Here is a 22,813-nt window from a genome sequence, read left to right on the forward strand (position 1 = left end):
CCCCCTCTCTTATTCACCCCCTTCCGGTTTCCTACTCTCCTTGTTCTCCATCCTCGATTTCGCAGTTTCTCCAGCAGCCAGAGGGGGGTACCTTCCTCCTCCTCCTCCTCCTCCGGATGGGAGGGGGAGGGGGGGCTGAAACAAAAATGTCCCTTGCAGAATGAACGATCTCACCTGGTCGACTCGTTTCTACGCTACGCGTGGAATTGCACGGGGAGAGAGATGAGAGGATGGCAGAGGCCACTCAGACATTCCGTTGCTCGTACGAACAGGTTTCCTACCGATTGCACACGGAAAGAAAAAACCACGGTAGACCCGTAGTAGTAAGCTAAACATAGTTATTCCCGGAGAATCGACGCGAGGCCCACGATTTTCGGTAACACAGACCTATTACGTACGTGGTTCTGCATCGCGAATGTAACAACGCGAACGGTGACATTTATACGGCTCATGGAAAGTCGGTCGATCGTTTCCGTTCGATGCGTATTGGGACCTCCTTTTTTTTATCTTTTTTTGGTCTGATCTTTAAATAGGGGACTTCCTATTCTATGATGAATTGAGAATGACGAATGAACATGGTCAGCTCGAATTCGCGGTTGACGACGTTCCGTTGTACGAACAGAACCCGATCTGGGGGGGAGGGGAGGCGCATGCAGGGTAATTGGGCAATTTTGGATGGCGGCAAAATTTTTGTAGAAAAAGTAAGTAATAGTTTATAATGAAATATAAAGGGCGGCAAAAATCACTTTTGGTAGATATTCAGATGGCCTGTTTTATTTGCCTCACCCTGTGTACGACAATCCCACATAAGATATTAGAGCTTAAGAACCGAGCAATCCGAAAGGACGGATAGAATCGATCAATTTTTCCCTTCATTCAATTCCTACAACAGCGCGCAGATCATTGACTAACTTGAACAAAAAAAGAAAAAACAAAAAAAATGTATTCGAAGTCTCTACGTTTGAGCCCTGTGTGATATCAATTTTTCTGGCACACCGTTATAAATGACTGGCTATAAACATGCCACACCGCCCGTGGACCCGTCAATCCCACGCGGATAGGAAGGTCGAAAGCGATATTTTTCAGAGGCAATGTATCGACGTTGATTAAAAAAATGCAGATAGTTGTTATTTATCGGCTGCAGAGTCTGGGGTACAGGGGTCAGAAAAAAGAATGACAATTATTATTCTACATGATTCTCCTTCAAGTCCCCCCCCCGGTTGTATCTGTGCGAGGGTAAAACGCTCGGCTGTCTTTGTTTTTTGTCGCGATGCATCGACGATATCCATTTTCATCAGTGGGATCACGCGGTCGAGAGGTTCACGGTACCATACGTGTGGTTCTTGAATGTCCCCGGCGTGAAATTCTACGAAAGGTACACGCCGAAAATTCCCTAGGGGCACTAGGGGTCAACAGGAAGTCAAGGCCACGCGGTCAATTGCCCCGCGATCCGTCCCGCCGTTATAAATAGATACGAGCCGCAGGCCGGTATCTACGCATCTATTTGCAAGCGCGCTGTAAAATCCGAATCGGAGTTATCACGAATGAGGACTGTACACTTTGCGCGATTCTGCGCGCTTTCTCGGACATTTCCCCCCTCCCCCAATCCAAATCCTTCCATTGACGAGTGGTTCTAACATCGGAACGGCATCGATCGTTCAATTCCTTGACTCTTGGAGCTATTCATATCATATCTCCATAACAGTGTCCCGGATCGTTGCCTTCCTAAGGGGCTAATTAACGGGAAAAAAGGGGAAAAGTAATCATTCGATTATTGGCCCCTCACGTGCAATGTAACTCCCTCCCTCCCCCCACGGTAATACTGTCTACTTACTGATCAACTGCCGAGCTCCCTCTGACAAGATGTTTTCAACAATTCTTTCTTACGTATAAAATACTTTCTGCGTTTTCACGATTGTAACAAGATATTCGGGGGATCACGCTAAAACCCTGTACATACAGGGTGATCAACAAAAGGGTTCGTACTTCTAGGGTAGACAGTCCTCGCCAAACGATGAGTATAAGCCCTGATAAATATGGGTCGAAGAATTTATATTTTCAAAGTTATAAACAATTTATAATAATAATACCAAATACTTATGAGCGGTATTGTACGGTTTTTTCCCCAGACAGACAGATTTCGAAATCCTTATTGCGAATGTAAACGCGCCCATACGATTATCGGGGTGCCCCCATCCGTTCGATTTCTCAAAAAGAAAAAAGGAACGATCGAATAACGCAAGGGTTCATCAAACGTGGCTGAAGATCGTGCAGGAGGAAACGGACGGCTTCCTATGTGAACAAGAAGAGTACTTATTGATCCGGTAGGTGGTGTGTGGATGCAGGCGAGCACGTCGCTTATAAACGAATATACCGCTACGCGCCCGTCGTCGCGCAAAACTATAACCGATACACACCGATTACATTTAACTCTCGTGTGTTCCCGACCGTCTGTAATCGTTGCGGAAATTCTACTAGCGGGACCGTTTGTTCGTGCGAATCGAGGACTTCGTCCTGAACGTTTCTCAACGCTGAAACGGATCCAACGTGGACGAATAATACTCTGTTTTAATGTTCCCTTCGAGCCGTGGAAACGGGTCGTAGTTTTAATGGAATCTGGTTCGTTGCGAACGAACCTTTAGGATGTAAATCTCTGGATTGAGAGAAAGGGGAGCAAAAAGGTCAACTTTTTCTGCTTGAACCTAATTGCTCAAAGACAATTTGCGTCTTGTCATTTGTATCTTGTTACCTTTTTATGATCCCCCCCCCCCTCTACCCTTCAGTTTTTTCTGGTTTTGTTACGGCCTTCGATCGCGGTACAAGTGACAAGATACAAGTTTTCGCGGGACAAAATCAGGGGGCGGGGGATATAACCCTGTCCACCACCACTCTATACCGAGCGCAGAATGTATAATGTCGGGGTCATTGCCCGAACGATCTTTGGGGGTTCCACCATGCCTGGAACGAGGGTGAGGCACCTCGGAATACTGGGCAGAGATATCGACCACTTTCCCCCGAAAGCTGAAATTGTGCAACGATGGAAATTAAACATCCGTTGTGTACGCGCGCGTGCCACGATGGATATTTAATTCGTGAAACGGAAAATCGGAGAAGGAGAAGATGGAAAGACCCGACTACTCACGTGTCTTTCCATTTTCGCATGTATATCTTATTCCGTTTTAGATATCAATGTGACCTTGAGTTTTTTCAAGGTCAATGTATCTTTTTTTATAATACCACGTTGTTGCTAGTAGAAGGCCGAATTCAACCACCTATAGCATGATGGTATTAAAAGAAAGATGCAAGGACCTTGAAAACACTCAAGGTCACCTTGATATTTAAAAAAAATAAGATATAATGAAATCAAATTGTATCCACCAGGATACAACGGTAAAAATGTTCTCGACCAGTTGACGAATGTCAATGATTCGCTAACTGTTCCCCCGAAAATATTCAAAATTTCCCTCTCGTCGAGGCACACGCCTCACGTTGGGAAGCACTGGTCCAGATATAATGAATTTGCCCGTGTCTGCTCGTAGATCCCGCTAAAAACAAGACCAATAAAAAGCACGAGACGCGTTACTACCTGTCAACGATGTACAGACAAGAAATTACCTCGTCAGACATGCACTGTCGTTTACGACTATTAGAACACCCTGGTCTGTACAAAGAAAACATGATTTTCCATAAATATTATACACTTTGGGCTACGTCAACTACTTTTACATTAACACAACACACTTATCCATCGGGCATGAACATTTCTCAGACAATATTTCTTCCAGACCTACAACAATATCGCAATTTCAGTTTACTTCATTTACAGATAAACGTCCTAATACCTACGAACGGAAGTGTATAAATACCCTAACTTTCACATCCCCCTAAACGGACATACATATATATTCACCGGGATTCAATCAACAAGGCCGCCCCATCCGATCTATTTAATTTATCGTTCATTGTTTTTCCATTCGAAAAGAAGGGGGCGGTGCATCATGCGCTCTTTCCACGTGATCCCATCCAAAGAGTCCCACCGGTCTCCGTCAACAAATCCTCCGCAGATCGCAAGATTAATCGATGCAGGTCCGCGTCCATCGGCCCTGTCTGCGGACACACGGAGGCCGAGGATGAGGTATATAAGGACAAGGTTCGATCCTTTCGTCATGGGCAGGGGGGTGGGGGGCGACGGAAGGAGTAGGAGGAAGAGGATGATTCGAGGAGTGTCTTCTCTCTTCGGTTGAGGGGAGGGTAGAGAGCACACACACACACACAGGGAGGGATAAGGGTTGTTCGACGGGTGGCTATGCCTTTTGGGGCAGTGGCCCTTGCTGCGATGCCTCCGAGGGTGAGTGAGAGGGAGGGGGGGCAGACGAGAGAGGACCTACGCGTTATTGAGCGGGCATTTCCCACAAAGCGCAGACGAGGGCAACCACCCCGTGTAGCGCGCTGCGGCGCGCAGAGTTCTATGCTCTCTCTCTCTTCTTCCTCTCCTTCTCTTGCGTCACTCTTTCTCCCTACCTCTCTTGCTCTCGCACTCTCTCTCTCTCTCTCTCTCTCTCTCTCTCTCTCTTCAACCCTCTCCAATTTCTCCCTTTTCCACCCTTTGCCACGATCTCTGTCTACCTCTGCAACTCGCCTCCCCTTCCGATTTTTTATCTTTTTCTGTCGCCTTCCTTTTCCCGTGGACCCTCTTTCTCCCAGAGTCTCGTTCTCCACATCATTTCTGCATCCTCTTTCCGCCCCAGCGTAGACACACATAGAGGAAGTGAGAGAGAGAGACACGAGTTCGAGTATATATTTCTCATTTTTGTTGAACCCCCCCCCCCCTATTTGTCCCTGAGAGAATTTCTCAACGCCAATAGGACACACACGCTTTTGAGCGTTGCTTAGCGTGGCCGTGGTGAAATTTATGCGAACGGCTACGTGTTCGATTTTGACTTTGGAGGGAAAAAGGTTAGGGAGGAGCCTCGATCTAGTGACTTCCCTCACCCTTTTCTTCTTCTGGATCTTAAGCTACCTTTCCGTGGTCCTGCTCACGATCTTTTTTGTTTTTTTTTGTTCGCTTTTTTTGCATTTGTTCAAGAGAGATTGATGATTCTGGAAACACACGTGGACGAATGTCATGATTAAACGGCGGATGTTTATGGAAATTCAGAATTTTAGACGTTGATTTTGTAAAATTGCAAATCAGATGGAAATTATGTTTCCGTACTAAATGCCTGTTATGTTGATCGTAATACACAGGGTGAGTCAATATGTTTTATTCTATCATGTTAAAATTTCCTGTAAATCTATAAACACATCAACAGCCTAGCCATGACGCAAATGGGGGACACAGATGGGGGATGATCGGGATTGAATCGAGTTTTCGAGGTTGTGCATTTCCAATTTCGTTTTCTCGCGTCGACCTTCCGGGTGAGTATCGATCTGATGTCTTCTTGGTCGGTTTCGCGGTGTGTAATTCTTTTCTTGAAATAATTCCGCGCCACGGTCCTGGTACAGAAAAAAAGTTTCTTTTTCCGTCTCCCTGCTGTAAACCCCGACGACGCTTAATTCTTTTGTCCTAGCCGCGTGCCTTCCCCGCCTGGTGCGCGCATGTTCCAAGTCCCCCCGCCCCCCGCCGCTTTTGTCGTTGCGCCGAACCCTTCCACTTTTCCGCGAAATTCCTCGCCGAGAATTGTACACGAACTTCGCGACGAAGGGTTTGATACTGAACAATCTGAAACGAATTTCCAGCATGTTCATGTTCGTAATCTTCTTTTTCTTCGATAGTCCTATCGTTCTTAATTCGCGCTACTATCGTGAAATTGGGGGGGGGGGGGGGGTTTATTTTGCTTTAAGGTTTTTTTACCCAAACGTCTGAAAACAAAAGTTACCCCCAATTTACGGTACTCGTTCGAAATTTTCAAGAGATTTATTCCATCCGTGTGCAGAGATTTCTGGTCAAATGGAATTTTTTTTATCCCGAAATAAATTATACAAAGACAGTGTACTGCACCACTGAAGCTGAGCATTTTTAGAAAAAAATATCGTCGGATCGAAATTAAGTGATGCTCCCGATTCTTATTTCTCCTTTATGCCCATTTTTTCCGCGTTCTCCGCTGAAAGCGATTTTTTCGCATTTTCTCTGACAATGTAATTGTGTTCGGCGACAAAAGAAAATGCATGAAAGAATATGAAGCGATTTGAAGACACACTGTTCGGCTGAATCACGTGGAACAGCCTGTATATAATTTTCTGTACAAAAACAAAGTGCCTACGAGCGTTTATTTATTCATGTATTTTGTATAAATTAAATGTATACAAAATATACACATACGTGTGTATTTTTGTTACTATGTTTTTCGCGAAGAAATCGTAAATGAATTTATACGCGTCTATTAAAAAAAAAAATTATTTTTCGAAGCGTCGGCGGAAATCGATGCGTACTAACCCCCGTGAAAACATCAGGTAAAGAGAAATGGATGTATCGATCTCACCCCTAGGGACTTAGTGGGATTAGGACATCACGGTAGCCACCCACGACGAGCCATGAAGCACCATGCAGTAGCGGAAGAAGAAGCTTGTAGCCCTTAGCAACGTGTTGCCACGGAAAATCTATATCTAGGACCTTCGGGTTGTATCTTATCGCGTTTCTCGGATAAGATAATTGCGCCAGATAATGTTCTACATCCCTGCAGTTCTTTTCAACCATTGTTGAACTAATTAACATTCAAACTGATCTACAAAAAATTAAAAAAAAAAAAACTCCAACTACTTTATATTTTAAATTAATTATTCATATAATTTCGTTGATATCATATAGTTCCGACCACGTGACATCTATAATAAAAATCTGTATAATGACTATCTGAATTCTCGATTCCTCTTACGTACTGTTCATCTAATATGGATTATTTTTGGATAACTAGAATCGACTGGAACGGACTATTTATCGGTAACTAGAATCGAACAGATATTTATGCAAACTAAAAGGATTGTATCTGATTGTAAATAGCATAAAAACTTATTAACGAACATCACTAGACTTTCTGTAAGTCCATAAATATCTGTAGTCTACAGATTGTATATCTATTTCTGTCTTGCCAGTCCTATTGTTATGGGGATTGATTTAATAACATTTTCAGCGGGTTCGGGGATTGTATCGATTCGGAGGTGAAAAGAGAGAAAAAAATGTCATACTATACTCGTTCCTGTGGTACCAATCATCCAATGACGCAACGTACCACCCTCAACCTGCACCCTCTGCGTCACACCCATCCTGCTTCCGTATACTACGCGCCCTCAACCCATATCTGTCTCCTAGGTCATTGATCTGGGAGAGTCCTGCTGCAGGATGATCTGCAACAGATTAAATTTTTTATGAAGAACAAAAATTTTTTTGATAGGCATTGAATAAAAAAATATTAATGAATAAAAATTTGTATATTTTTCTTAAACCGAAAAAAAGAGAAAAACACTGCTTCTTAAATACTTCATGTATTTTTTAGGCGCAATAATTTTCTGAAAAAAATAGTAGTGTCAATTAGTCAGCTGTGAATTAATTTACAAGCGACAATATTATTGTCCTGTACATGCGAATAGAAATTAAATTTTATTTTTTTGTAAGTTAAAATTTAAAATTGTTAATTTATACGATCAACAATCTCATCATTGTCAATGTTTTTTATAATAATCTTTCTTATTTTCCATACTTGATAAAGTTTTAACATTATAATAGGTATCCGTAGAAACCACGAGTACTTTTATTCTCCAAATCGCGGGAAGATGGAAGAGGGCACATCGGAAGTAAAGCCAGACGAATCGATCGAAAAAAGACCTCAATTTGGCAATAGAACCCTCTCTAACAATGACAATGTATTTCAACATAATGCGTGGTAGAAATCTGTTACTTCTTAATATTTTATTAGTAAAATTGCGGTGCCTGGGTTTGCATATCTTAACCTAAAAATACAATCGTTTGAACTAAAGATATTGGGTGAATGCAAATTATCTGTTCGTTTTAAGTAATGAAACCAAACAGCTGTATTTCATGTGCTTGCTTATTGTCTACACGGCACATGGAGAAAACATACGATTATAATTTACTATTGTGAATGAAGAACATTTAAAATAGTTCTTATATATTATTCAAAGCCCATAGTATTTTTGCATTCATCTGATTATTTAGCTTTTTCATTTATAAAGAATTAATTCTTTATTATTATTATTTAAAGGGACAATGTTGCATGGAATGAGGAACAAGAGAATTTGGCTCAACAGAAGGTGAATGAAAATTCAACTGTAACTTTATCAGATGAAAAAATCTGGGAATATGAACAAGAAGCTAATAAATATTGGGACAAATTTTATGAGATTCATGAGAATAAGTATGCAGAAAAATATCATACACAGTCAATCATATTGTTCATTTTGATAAATATTTACCCTGGATATTTTCACAAATTCTTTCAGGTTTTTCAAAGACAGACACTGGTTGTTTACTGAATTTCCAGAGCTAGCTGCAACTACTGTAAAACAAAATATGAAGCAACCCTTGAGGTCTGCAACAGAAAGTGAAGATAAAAGCAGCACAGAAACTCATATAAAAATTCTTGAACTTCCTAATCACAGTGGTAGTAAAATTTTGGAAATTGGTTGTGGGGTTGGAAATACTATATTTCCAATACTTTTGTACAACACAGATCCAAATTTGTTTGTCTATTGTTGTGACTTTTCTGCAAAAGCAATAGATATACTGAAGCAAAACCCTGCATATGATGCATCCAGGTGTACAGCATTTGTTCTGGATGCAACACAAGAGAAATGGGAGACACCTTTTGAACCTGAAAGTTTAGATATCATAGTTTTGATATTTGTTCTTTCTGCAATTAATCCTGACAAGTATATGTTTTCCTTGGTTATATTTATATAATTATGTGATCAAAATTGAAAATAAAGTTATAAATTGGAATTTAATTTACAGAATGGAGCATGTTATACAACAAGTGTATAAATATTTAAAACCTGGTGGATTAGTTTTATTTAGGGATTATGGAAGGTATGACTTAGCACAACTGCGATTTAAAAAAGGTAGATGTCTTGCGGACAACTTTTATGCTCGAGGTGATGGAACTAGAGTATATTTTTTTACACAAGGTATTACATTTAACTGTTTATATTAGTAAGAGATTTTAGACTTTCACGGCTTGTCGTCATACTTGACTTGTGACAAAGCTTACTGTAATACTAGCAAAATGTTGGAATAATTGTTTTGAAAGGACACAACTTACATTTGACAGCCCCAGCAGGAAAAGCGGTTGCAAGTTAATAGAGGGAAACAACTTAAAATGTACAGAGTATGGATTCAAGGAAAATACAGAAAATAAATAATTGTACATATTCTATTGTATATATGTGTAATATATATTGTCCCACGTTTCGAATTCTGTAATTATAAAAAAATGATTTATTCTACTACAAACAATAAATTTGTAGTTTTACTTTTTTGAGTACACATTTTTTTTTACCTGGAAAGAATTACAAGAAAAATAAAATTTACCACATTAATGACATTGGCGTTAAAAATCCTTCGAGAAGATGTTGCATTATTTAAAATGATTTATGCAATTCGTATACATTAATAAATTTACCACTTAAGTAGAAAAACAAGTTATTGGCAACACTGCGCCGTTGTTCAGGGTGTAAACATGGCGGTGAGCGTGAGTGTTCTTGTTTAACGCGAGACAAGTCATTTTTCTAATATAATATTGAAACAATTAATTGTAAGCTAATAAAAAGTACATCAACATGGGAAATGCTGACACAAAGTTAAACTTTCGAAAAGCGGTTGTTCAATTGACATCGAAAACACAGGTACAAATTGTTGTTTATTATCGTAATCCACTAGCATATGATATGTTTGACGTTTCAATATACTCGAGTTATACACGGTGTCTCGTAATAAGTGGTATAATCTAAACTGTAAAATAACATTCTTTAGCGTTTTCAATGTTTCAGTGTATTTTTATGCTATGTAATTTGTGTATGTATTCGTTACTGATTTTTGTTAACATTCATAAACATTACTAAATTGTTTATCAAATTTTCTTTTGTTTAAGTAAATTAAATTTCATCTATTACACAATGTGTCTCCTTTTCTTACTGTAGGTGATTGAGGCTGCAGATGACACCTTTTGGGATCAATTTTGGTCTGAAAATGTGACTAATGTTCAAGATATATTTACTTTAATCCCTGCTCCTGAGATTCGTATATTGAGAGAAGAAGCACCATCCAATTTAGCTACATTATGTTACAAGGCTGTTGAAAAATTAGTCAAGGCAGTAGATAACAGCTGTAGAACACAAAGAGAACAGCAGACTGTTCTTAATTGTTGCCGCTTGTTAACAAGATTATTGCCTTATATTTTTGAGGATCCCGATTGGAAGGGATTTTTCTGGTCCAGTTTACCTGGTAAAGAGGATGAAGAAAGTGCTCCATTAGCACATTCTTTATTAAATGCTCTCTGTGTAAGATTATTTATTCATAAAAGTTACGTGGAACCAAATTATTTTGTTTTTCTTTCGGGAGGATACTTCATGTTTCATATTTCTATTTCAGGATTTGTTGTTTTGTCCTGATTTTACAGTAGCACCAAATAGAAAGTCTGGCCCTGTAAGTACTTTCCTCCATTTACATGCCTAAGTAAGCTTCAAAATATTGATTGTGTTTCACTTCTCAGGATAAAGCAGAGGAACTACAATCTATAGATAGTTGTGAATATATCTGGGAATCTGGAGTGGGATTTGCCCACTCGCCGCCAAGATATCCAATTCTGGATTCGAACAGGACTGAGTTATTAAAATTGTTACTCACATGCTTCAGTGAAACCATGTACAATCCCCCCATGGATCTTTCTATTACTCCAAACAGATGGATTCAACATTTAACTAGTGCCGAAAATAGGTGAATTGGGACAGCTTCTATTATGAATTCATTGTACAAGTCAATATACATAAACAAAGTATTCGAAAAAATATTTATATCGATTCTAGGCATGCTTTACCTATGTTCACATCACTATTGAATACAGTGTGTGCATACGATCCTGTTGGACTTGGAGTACCATATAATCATTTATTATTCACTGACTCATTGGAGCCCTTAGTTGATGTTGCATTGCAAATCCTCATAGTAACATTAGATCATGACACAAGTGGTGGTGCTCCATTAGAAGAAGGAACTCTGGGAGACAATTTATTCATTAATTATCTGAGCCGTATCCATAGAGACGAAGGTAAAATTTGTTTCCACATTTGATTAAACAATTACTTAATGCTCATATGTAATGGTGAATGATAACTATTATGGTTTCAGATTTTCAGTTTGTATTAAAGGGTATCACAAGATTATTAAATAATCCATTGATGCAAACGTATCTACCGAACTCAACTAAAAAAGTACACTTTCACCAAGAGTTATTGGTATTCTTTTGGAAGATGTGTGACTATAATAAAAAGTTTTTATATTACGTACTGAAAAGCTCAGACGTCCTCGAAGTATTGGTACCTATACTGTATCATCTAAATGACTCGCGTGCAGATCAATGTGAGCATTCGTCTTCTTGTAAATTACGTACATAAATTTCTGACGAATAAGAATAATAATGGGAACTAATATTGCAGCTCGAGTTGGATTAATGCATATTGGTGTATTCATCTTGCTCCTGTTGAGCGGAGAGCGTAATTTTGGTGTTAGACTAAATAAACCATACACGGCCACAGTACCGATGGATATTCCCGTCTTTACAGGTATTACAATACCAGCTTAATTACTTGAACCTTTAACTAAATTGTTTATAATGCTTGCACAGGTACGCACGCCGACTTATTGGTTACTGTGTTCTACAAGATAATCACAACTGGACACCAAAGATTGCAGCCGCTATTCGACTGTCTATTAACAATTCTAGTCAATGTTTCTCCATACCTTAAAACACTGTCAATGGTGGCTAGTACGAAATTATTGCATTTACTCGAAGCATTTAGTACCCCGTGGTTCTTATTCTCAGCGCCTACTAATCATCATTTGGTATTCTTCCTCCTTGAAATTTTTAATAATATCATTCAGGTAATTTATAGATTTCCCGGAGAAATTCATGTTCCTTGTTTTTTTTATTTGAATAAATCTAATGGAAACGTTATATGTTATTAGTACCAATTCGATGGTAACAGTAACTTGGTGTACACGATAATACGTAAGAGACAAGTGTTCCACGCATTGGCGAATTTACCAAGTGATTGTAATACAATTGCTAAGTCCCTTAGTAAGAGACAACGTCGACATGTGCCTGCTAGTACGTCTAGTGAAAATGTTAACGAAGCTGCTATGGAAGGATCTCATCCTGCTCAACCTGCAGAGCCTGGAACTCTGAAAGCATCTTTATTGGAAACTCCCGGTGAATTTGTATTACTGTGTTAACTGCTTGCGTTGGAATTTAACTAGCGATGACGCGAAAATACTTTTATCGTATGATAGTTGTCGCAGTGGGAGACGTGATTCGAATGCATCGAGTTAAACTGACTAATTCTACGGAAATTTTAATTAATAGAAATATACTTGATAACAGGGATTGAGAAGATGACTGAGAAGGAGTCCGCGCATCCATTGAGTCCTTCAGTGAACGTTGAAGTAGGAAAGTCAATTCATCGGAATAATACAGATAATGCGGACGAGTTAACGGTTTCTACCAAAAGTTCTGTTATACCAGTAAGGCAACAAATTATTACTAGCTAATTAATGATTTCTTTAGTGGAAGGTAATTTCACATTTGTTATTTCAATTAATTTGACAGAAGGGAGGCATCAGAGTCGCAGAACATACGAGTTCCTCCAACAATATAAATCAATGGGTTCCTTCTAGTGATTGGGTGTACCAATGGAAAAGTAAACTACCACTACAAACTATTATGAGATTACTACAGGTTCTTGTACCACAAGTTGAAAAAATATGCATTGATAAGTAAGCAGAACTTGTTTTTTTTTAAACTTTTCGAGGTGAATATTATTGTAATAATGTATATTACGCTTATTGTTTGATTCTTAGGGGTTTAACCGACGAAAGTGAAATTTTAAAGTTTCTGCAACACGGTACCTTAGTTGGTCTGCTACCAGTACCACATCCGATCCTTATTAGGCGGTACCAGGCGAACGCAGGAACAACTGCTTGGTTCCGAACATACATGTGGGGCGTTATATACTTGAGAAATGTTGAGCCACCGATCTGGTATGATACCGACGTAAAGTTGTTTGAAATCCAAAGAGTCTAAATATTGTGCGACCTAGTAAGCGAATCATGATTAATATTAGCACTGGAATTTCTATACTACTCTGTCATACTGTATTGTACCTATAAATATGAAAAAGTACGTGTTACTGATCAATGATTACCATACGTCGCACCGAGGTGATGATAAAGTTTACTATTTTTGTTAGTAATGCAAAACGATTTTTACAAGCATAGCCTTTTTTATGAATCTATTACACAGAGTTACAGAACTGATTTTACAAAGGTTGCTTTCCGAGAAATATAATAAAATTGCATTATCATTCAGTACTGTCAATGATTAGCGTGTAAATATTTACGACTATGTAAGTGCCTTTACAGATGTAAATGTGATTAATCGTGAAACCGAATTCAACAGCATCATTTAATTAATAATTAATTCCTTTTTATACCTAAACTTGCTTGTGTTTGGCTACTTTTAGGGTTGTATTAAGAAGTTTTGACAGTTTGTCACAGTGTCCATGAAGTATAACATTCTGTTCATATTTATTACGAATATATAGATTTGTAAAATACTAGTTTTGTATGTCTGTGTAGTAGCAATTCAATTTTCGTAAGACAATTTTAAATTAACGAGTATCGTGCAATTCAAATACCTTTTATCTCACGGTGACACGAAGATCACTGTACCATTTACAATCACTGAAACAATATAGATTACTCTTTCCAGAGTAGAAAGTAATTTATTATTAACTTTTCGCACTGCATGAAAAGATTTACAGTTACATATCTCCTTGAGTACAGGAAAAGGATATTAATCTGCTCGAATATTGTAAATGCACCAATGATTTTTTTAACTTTTTGCCTTATAACAGATATCAAATTACAGCTAAACCATAGAATTATTGTTGCATTTATGTTGTTTTCCTCGTGTAATATATATTTCCACGTTGTGAACTCTCATTACATTTTATTAATATAATTTCAAGTATTTGTACATATAGTATGTATAGTTTTAAACTGTCCAGACTTTATAAATTTTTAAAATAGAATGGAATTAATTGATAAAGTATTAAACATACAAAAGAAATTAAATATTTGCAACAATATAGCATCCTTTATACCTACATCGATATACTCAATTAATGAATCTTCATTCGAATGCAGTTCTGAATAGTTTTATTTATTTATTTTATTTATGTATTGGTGCAGTTACTTCATTTCTTACATACTTTTAACAAAGTGTGTTATTCTTTTTAAATACGTAAATCTCGTAATGAAATGATATTGAAGCACGTTATCTATACAAAAATAAACACCTACACGTAATTATCGCGTGACAAAGCTATACAAGCATAGTATAGCATAGAAATTTCTAACGAGTTTGGTATACCGAATTGTAATGGTAACGAAATACAGACGCGACACGACACTCGTTTTATTTCAAGCTGTATTTTGATATGCAAATGTGTAGCTTGAAGTGTATTATTAGTCAGAACTATTAAAATGTTCTATACGATGATATATATTATATAAATTTGTTTTAAATACAAAAAAACAAAGTTACTATGTAAGCAATTAGTTTACCTGCGCGTATATACTTTTGGCATTGTCGAATGAAATTGTATACAATCATACATATAAGTTCGGTTTCATGTCATAGCAAAAAATTACCAGAGACTGTGGCAAATATGTATGTGTGCTTGTGCGCCCGGTATGTCTGTACACACTTACCCATACTATGTACATGTGCATAATTAAATATTATAAAATACATACATATAATACGTAATCTACATTTTTACTGGTTGTCATACGATAAAAGTTATTTTATTCGCTTTACAGCACAGCATATTTCAGGGAGCTAGAATGATTAGTTCATACACTAAGCATGACTATAACGTTTGTCTGTTAATGTAAATCTTGCCCAATGTTGTCAAACAATGTTTTTATTCTTCAAACGAAAAAACATATTAACTTAGTGTAAGTTACAATTGCATAACTTGCATCTTTCTGGGCAAAACAGTTCGTTGACCTTACAAAAAAAAAGGAAAAGAACGTTACTTCGCGTGAATATTCTGTCTTGTGTACGGTTTTCCTTCATTAAATAAATCACAAGTAAATAGTCGAGCACAAAAAAGTAAAGTATGTATATATTCCCCCCCTCCTAATTATAATTTGGCTCAGACATTGTATAATGCCCACAATAATGTCTTTCGTGCTTCGTTTTAATCATAGATAGTATCCAAGGATGATGTCACATTACTATTTTGTATCACAGATGTAAAGTTTGCCTATCCTAGGAAATTTGTTGAAGCTTTTACCTACTTGTTTTTTCTTTTTCCTTTAAGTAAATTAAAAGCTCGGTTATGGAACATTTATATGTAATAATTCGACTGCGGACTTCTCGAGTTCGTAGCACACGGCATATAAACATGTAAAACACAGTGAAGCAAAATACATTTAACAAGGATTAATATAGTTTTATACTTTAATCTTCAGATCGACAGATTCCTAAATTAATGAAGTGTATTTTGCTCTTTGATCCTGGCCTTCGTAAAATGATCTAAAGAAATAGAAATTCGCGTAAATATATCTGCAGTCTATTTATATATTAATAGTAATAGATTAATAATGTATCACCAATACTGGTAAGTATGAATGTTTTCATCTTTAAAAAATTTAATACATGAAAAAATAGTCCTATACATTATGACTTAATATCGACTTAGTAATATTAATTCATCGCATGACTTTGTCGTATGATGGGGGCGGAGCTTCCTCCGATGGGTTAGGTGGTGGAATTAAAATGGCAATATGATAGGGCGGCGGTGGATTCTGTCTCACTACAGAAATGGGTCCAATGGTTTCATTGGGCATTGCGTTTGCAGCGGTTACTGAGGCAATGTGCTCCTCTGGGACGTGCTCTTCATGAATATGATGCTCGTGACGATTGTTGCGTTGATTTCGGAGACACAGAATAGAATAGAAACACGTAAACAATGTTAACGTTGACAAGCCCCAGACCACAAATATTTCTATGCCCTGACCCTGTGCAATAAATGCCAGTATTAAGTATAAAACGACTATATACGAAAGAATGTGAAATACATAACGTACTCCACAGGGGGTGTGTAAAAACCCGAAATCACGAGTACACGACACTCGAGTCAGGTCGGGATGAAATTCTTTCATACAAGAATTCATTAATAAGAAAAGTCTAAAGAAGAAACAGATAATTTAGATATACAAAAATGAGAGTTTACGAATTGCGTATAATGGATCCCGATATACCCCGAGCTTAATATTCTCGGATTCTCGTACACCCCTAATATTCATTACTAACTCACTTCATCTCTAAAGTAAAATTTTGCAGCAGCAATGAATCCTGCTGCCAGTACAAAAGTTATCCAGACACCGCATCTTAATCTGTAGCTAGCTAGTTCTGCGTCATTGAATTCTGAGAAATCCAAGAGGCTCCTATTCGTTCCATTTGGAGTAGTATTGGACAATATTAACTGATTATTCCCAGCTGTTGTTACATTACTGTAAACATACAAGTCGGGCCCTTAACGTTACAATTGTTGTCATTGGAATACTCAAAATATTCATATCCTTGTGTACAAAAGATTATAATCAAGGGCGAATCATTTATAAGTACTTTCTCCCAATAGACATGTATAAGTGAGTCACCCTGTATATAAGAAGAACATGTTCCTCAGAATCCTCTTAGTAGACCTTTGTCTTTAATTACTTGGAGATGTTGTTTAGCTGAGTATGTTGAGTAGAGCCAACTGGAAAACTATTTCGACTTTCACTATTACTAGGTCTTATCGTCGTACGTATCAATCTGCAATGATTCACATTGCTAGGACCAGCCACACTTCCTGTAGCATTCAGGTTTTGGAACCGATGAAGTGGAGTCACCATTTGTCTTAAATCCGCATTGTATCGACATTGATCTACAAAATTAATAATTACAAATTGAAACTGCTTCTGTCCAAAGTGATTTAACATAACTTATAAGTTATATTATCTCAAATGAGGACCATACACAGCTAATATAATTCTACCAGTTCTATATTTATTCATATAATACATTTTATTTATTGATATTGACTATGAATTAATTAATTAGTATTCTGTTAACACATTCGAGACCGACGTATGACTACAAAACTATCCCCAGTAGTCGGCAATATTTACGTACAATTTGTACGTGACCCAAATGCTGAGTCATCCGCTAAACGGATGAGATAGTATGACTCATATGCTGGGTCATCGGTCTCAAATGCGTTAACACATTATCAGGCGGTCAACTAAAGTTAGTTGTATGGAAACTACCATAAACAGCTGGTCATCTAAAAAGAGATTTCCCAACTCACGGACCCGACATGAACGTTCTGAAATTTATTCCAAGTATTCAACATTTTACGCGATTATGTTTTGTACATACGTAATACTGTTGTAACATTTTTCCCTAAAATGGAAAGTGATGACGCCGTCTGTAGGCAGCAGTCTGCGCAGAAAGTTGCCGCCCAATAATGTGTTAATATTAATAAATGATAATACCTAACACTGATTGCGTCTGAGCATTAGACATGGATTGACAATTGACAGTGCTGAATATCAATACATACTACGCTCAAATACACAACTAATGACACACAAGTAGTCAGTCTTATTACTCGTGTGAGATCCGCTGAAAGTTTATGTCTAAAAAATTCATGGAGAAAGTTTGAAATACACGGTGGTGGCTAAGTAAAACGAGAAATTTCGAATTATCTTACTGATGCGTGTCTTTGGCAGAGGTGTAGCGGGGTATCGGCGGCCAGTAAAACCGTAGTACCTGCCCGCCGGTTTATTAATCCAGAAATGCATGCTCCGTCCGATCCTTCTCAGAGATCCATCGCTATTCACTGTGTCCTCGAAAAATCAAGAACTTCGAAAAGCCTGACGTATACGGATACGATTAGGGAAACACGTTCATAAGCGCGTTCACAGCGAGTTCACGGACGGTCCTAGCTCAAGTTCCATTTCCCGTACATTTCAAACCGATGCATTGCATCGGCACAATTCTGGTGTTCATCGTTTAAGGAAACAATCAGTAAGAGGATTCGCAACGCTCCGTCACGGTTTTTTGCTCCCAAAAAATCACGTGATGAGCTTTACGGGACGACTTCGATCTTCGATGCGCACCGTATGCAAGGATCTGCATTCAAACAGACGTCAATACGGGGCACCGATAAGCGACTTGAATTCTGCAATTGTCAATTTAAAACCAGGTATACCAACACTTGCGAAATTTATGCGAAGATCTATAGTCAGAGTCAGTAACGTTTCAATAACAGTTCTGTCCCTAGGTCTACGGACGAGTTACTGGAGTTACTGTAGGGTGGCAGGGGCACAGATATATGATAGTAGGATTTAAGTAAAATAAGTATCTAAGGGCACTTTTAAAGAATTTATACAAATATTATTATAAATATATTGTAAAATCATGTATGTAAGTAGTACTTAAGGTAATTGTTGTTAAATTTATAGAAATACTATTGTAAATTGTATATTTTCGTACGATTTTTTCAATAAAAAATAGTCAAATCATACATATGCGTTATTCATTAATCCCGGCACTATCTCCACTCCTATTCCTAATATCAATTAACCAAAAAAGTAATAAGAAATAATAAATACTAACAGTGGAGGCGCCAGAGACCCCGTGTAGTGAGAACGTGGGGTCACAGAACCCCCAGTGGAGGCGCCAAAGATCCCGTGTGGTGAGAACGCGGGGTCATAGAACCCCCCGGCGGAGGCGCCAAAGATCCCGTGTGGTGAGAACGCGGGGTCATAGAACCCCCCGGCGGAGGCGCCAGAGACCCCGTGTGGTGAGAACGCGGGGTCATAGAACCCCTCGGTGGAGGCGCCAGAGACTCCGTGTGGTGAGACGTGGGGTCATGGAACCCCCGGTGGAGGCGCCAGAGACCCCGTGCGGTTAGAACGTGGGGCCATGGAACCCCCGGTGGAGGCGCCAGAGACCCCGTGTGGTGAGAACGTGGGGTATACCATTTAATTTATTTTTTATATTTCAGTTTCGAATGTCCGTCGGTAGGTGTCGCTTCCCAAAGCGTTGCCGAAATTGGCGGGATTGAATTCAACCGCCGTAACACCGTCAAACGAAGAACAACCCGAATTGTAACCGTTAATCGCGAACGTTTTCAGGTGTCGAACAGATAACCAGGGGCCGTTGGTTGGTATTATAACATCGTTTTATTAGATTTAAATTGAAATCGGTTATAAATTATGGTGATGAGTTTGAATACTAGGACTAGGACAAATGGTTCTCGCTGTTCTGCTCTGTATACTCAATTTCATATTGCGTATTAGTTGGTAAAGGGTAAACGCCATCGTTCGAAACCTATTTCTCTCTCTGCATTCGCAGTTATTCGTGCTACGGTTCTCTCGCATCCTCGCTTTCATTAGCACACCCACACACACCGTCGCCCTGTGTGGCTCTCTCGATGACGTTCTGATATATCTGCACCGAACTCGAGCAGTTTACTTGTGCACGGAACACGATAGAAAAGATATTCCTCCCCAAAAAAGCATCAGTCTAATCGTTACGTGGCCACACGTTGCGTAGTGCAATCACAACGTAACCGTGTAATGTATGAAACCGATCCAATCATCACACACACTCGCGGAATTGATGCATTCGGTCGTCTGCACATTTCTACTGCGCAGTACAGGGGTCACGTGACCAGTGGCGTAACATCGACTACGGGAGACCGCCTCTAACCCTGTTTCATTGCATTCCTAAACCGCTCGAGATTGACGCATTTTTATGAATCGGTTACAGACAAGAAACAATCTATGGACCTGTTCCGTGGACAACGGCCCGACACCATCCTGCCGCGACGTACACCCACGAGCAAAACTCGGCTTCCACTAGGGGAAAAAGCGGCGTAAGAGAAAGGCCCCCTACCACTTGGTAAATTTATTTCAAGTACTGAAATAAATCTTAAATCGAATGTTAATTTGGCATAAATTTTAATAATTCCCGATACCAAATTTTAGGAGGTCCTTCTCCTACGTCACTTTTTCCTCTAGCGGAAGCCGAGTTGGCTCGTGGATGTACAAGTAAACCGGAAGGGAATATTCGGCGGCTCTACACGGTTCCCTAAGTTGCCAGCAACTCGTTTTTTTTTTTAAACACCGGTAACCGAACCACTATCCACGGGCACAGCGCGCGTCCGTTGTGGGTAGTCCTCACCAGAAGTGTCTCGTTTCGAGCCACTATTTCGTGACGATCTCGCGCGGTCGCTTCGCGGTAAACATTAACAAATCGTTCCTACTCCGAATATCGTTGTCGTTCATCGACCCTGTATCGGTAAAAATGGCAGTGATTACAGATAGATCGGGAGTCGATCGTTCACGACTGCACGAGCTGAAACGGCCTCGCCATCAAAGACATTCAACTAGGTCGGCGCGAAAGCAATTGGCTCGGCGGATCGTTCCCCCTAGCCACTGTGGTCACTCTTGTAGTGCTCGCTGCTTTTATTCCGATAGTGCTCGTCGGTTTTTTTTTATGACTTTTACTGTCACGTGAAAACGCACCTTTACAGTACTGCTTTTATTTTACTGTCAATCTAAATATAATCTTGGAACCTTTAACGGATAACTTATGTCTCTGTTTAATTCTTCGTATAGAAAAATTCTCCACAAGAATCTGTTTTAATAATGCGTGGTTACAAGAAACTTCGATTCGGAGAAACAAAGCAAAAATTGAAAATCAATATTTTACACGTTACTCGTTGCACCAGTGCTGTCCAACTTGGCTCCCGGGAGGGGCCCCTCGCGCGCCTGCTTCCCCTTCCAAGCGTTCTTTCGCCTTGTGTGCCATCGTACAGACTCCAAACAACCAAGTTGGACAGCACTTTACGCTTTGACTTTCAATAAAACAATGGAACTTCAGAGACCCGTGAAAAGTGGTCGAATTCACTTTCCAAGAAATAAAGAATCTGGAAGTGAGCACTATCTGAATAAATACTGTACACGGTCTCATATCACTCGCATCACTCTCCACCCATCACTACCTTAAATACAGGAATAAAGCGAGCCAATCGTCGGGGGAGGGGCACCTTAATCGTGGGCGTCACAGTAGTGGGAGTGACCCTGGCCGGCCAATCGAGTTCGTTCCCAATTGCGACTAATTATATAAGATACCAGCGCGATACTCGCGCCACTTGGAAGCGACCGCGACGGTATACGGGCCGCATATCGTGTAAAATACCGTCGAAAATCAATTGAACTCACTTGGGGTGGTCTTGAGTAAATCGTGATTTATTTACAAATTAAATAAGTCGAGACACCGACGAGGATTGTCCCAGGGCGTCCGTAAAACAGCGAACGGGAGGCTCGTCAATTACACATGATAAGAATCGGGGGGTCCCGGCTCCACCATCGAACGATTCACGTTCTCAGCGGTATTTCCAGCGATATGCAACAGCATCCGACGATTCCCGCCGCTTTGGAATCGGTAAATCGGATCGGTCGATTCGACTCGAACGTAATTCTCTCTCTCTCGTTTTTCTCTCATTGAGCACACACGCACACGCCTTAAGGTAACACTAATCGGGCCATGATATAATATGGAGAAGAGGATGATTCTGGTGCTTCTTCGCGCGTCTGATCGATCGTCCTTCAAACCCAGCGTTCTACAGAGTTTCACGTTAAAAGATCGCCGTTTGTCGGTTACGAGTTTTTTTTTTACGTAAAAGATAGGTCCAAGAGATCCTGCTTTTGTTTCTCGAGAGCAGTTTCGTATAAGGGTTCCTTTGGCAACAGTCACGATTCGTACTATCTTGTCTAGAAAAATGAAAAACGCGTGGAAGGAACCGCTATACGTTCTGTACGAGTGCGCGCGACACTACGGCGACCTCTCCAGTGGTTTTCATTCAGAAAACACTGTCCGTTCATTCGTACTTTCGATTTTTCGGGTCTAGTTCGTGGGGTTAAATCCTGCGGGATAGGACTGGGGCGGGACACGTTGGCTGTTCAGGCTCACAGAGGCACTATCCCCTCCCACGAGTGTCTTTGCTCCGCCCACGAGTCTCTTTGCTCCGCCCACTGGGCCCCGAAGTAGAGAGGGCATAGGTCCGCGATGTGAAAGTGAGAGGCGTGGCACGACTCCTGGTGGGGGAAGCGACCCTGAGGAGCCAACGTTACCAGCATAGAGTCTAGTGATCCTTGCGAATACAACTCAGGGCCAATCAAACCCTTCCATATATTTTTCTGGAATAACGATCGATCCTGCGACGATATCGCCGGCGAAGAAGCAACGATATCGAAAGGAAGATAAAGGTTCATGAAACAATGATCATGGAAGGAGAAAATGGCGCGGGTGGGCGGGGCGAACAGAGGAAAGCCAATGGGTGATGATTACGCGACGACAACCGGACGGTGGGTTGATAACGACAACAACGACGATGACAACGACAACGTCCGACTATAATAATATTAATAATAATACGATAGAATAATTAATAA

The 22,813-nt window shown here is 39.6% G+C and overlaps 3 protein-coding genes across 3 annotated transcripts; 2 read left to right on the forward strand and 1 right to left on the reverse strand.

The window, feature by feature from the left end:
• Positions 1-7,770: 7,770 nt before the first annotated feature.
• Positions 7,771-9,184, forward strand: LOC107187872 (methyltransferase-like protein 2). Its single transcript, XM_015576060.1, has 4 exons — positions 7,771-7,880; positions 8,220-8,372; positions 8,458-8,886; positions 8,969-9,184. Exons 1-4 carry the CDS (start codon positions 7,771-7,773, stop codon positions 9,165-9,167), a joined length of 891 nt encoding a protein of 296 aa, XP_015431546.1. The 3' UTR covers positions 9,168-9,184.
• Positions 9,185-9,783: 599 nt separating this feature from the next.
• LOC107187861 (protein HID1) lies at positions 9,784-13,310 on the forward strand. The gene is made up of 12 exons (XM_015576047.1): positions 9,784-9,858; positions 10,153-10,512; positions 10,604-10,657; positions 10,725-10,948; positions 11,038-11,279; positions 11,360-11,590; positions 11,668-11,793; positions 11,856-12,112; positions 12,197-12,440; positions 12,612-12,751; positions 12,837-13,003; positions 13,088-13,310. The coding sequence occupies exons 1-12, from the start codon at positions 9,793-9,795 to the stop codon at positions 13,308-13,310; spliced, it is 2,334 nt and encodes a 777-aa protein (XP_015431533.1). The 5' UTR covers positions 9,784-9,792.
• A 2,699-nt stretch (positions 13,311-16,009) lies between these two features.
• LOC107187889 lies at positions 16,010-18,283 on the reverse strand. Its single transcript, XM_015576075.1, has 4 exons — positions 18,058-18,283; positions 17,022-17,229; positions 16,618-16,813; positions 16,010-16,318 (listed from the first exon to the last, which is right to left on the reverse strand). The coding sequence occupies exons 1-4, from the start codon at positions 18,146-18,148 to the stop codon at positions 16,010-16,012; spliced, it is 804 nt and encodes a 267-aa protein (XP_015431561.1). The 5' UTR covers positions 18,149-18,283.
• Between the last annotated feature and the right edge of the window lie 4,530 nt (positions 18,284-22,813).

This window comes from Dufourea novaeangliae, unplaced genomic scaffold (genome assembly GCF_001272555.1).
Source record: "Dufourea novaeangliae isolate 0120121106 unplaced genomic scaffold, ASM127255v1 scaffold112, whole genome shotgun sequence".
In the NCBI taxonomy this organism is placed as follows: Eukaryota; Metazoa; Arthropoda; class Insecta; order Hymenoptera; family Halictidae; genus Dufourea; species Dufourea novaeangliae.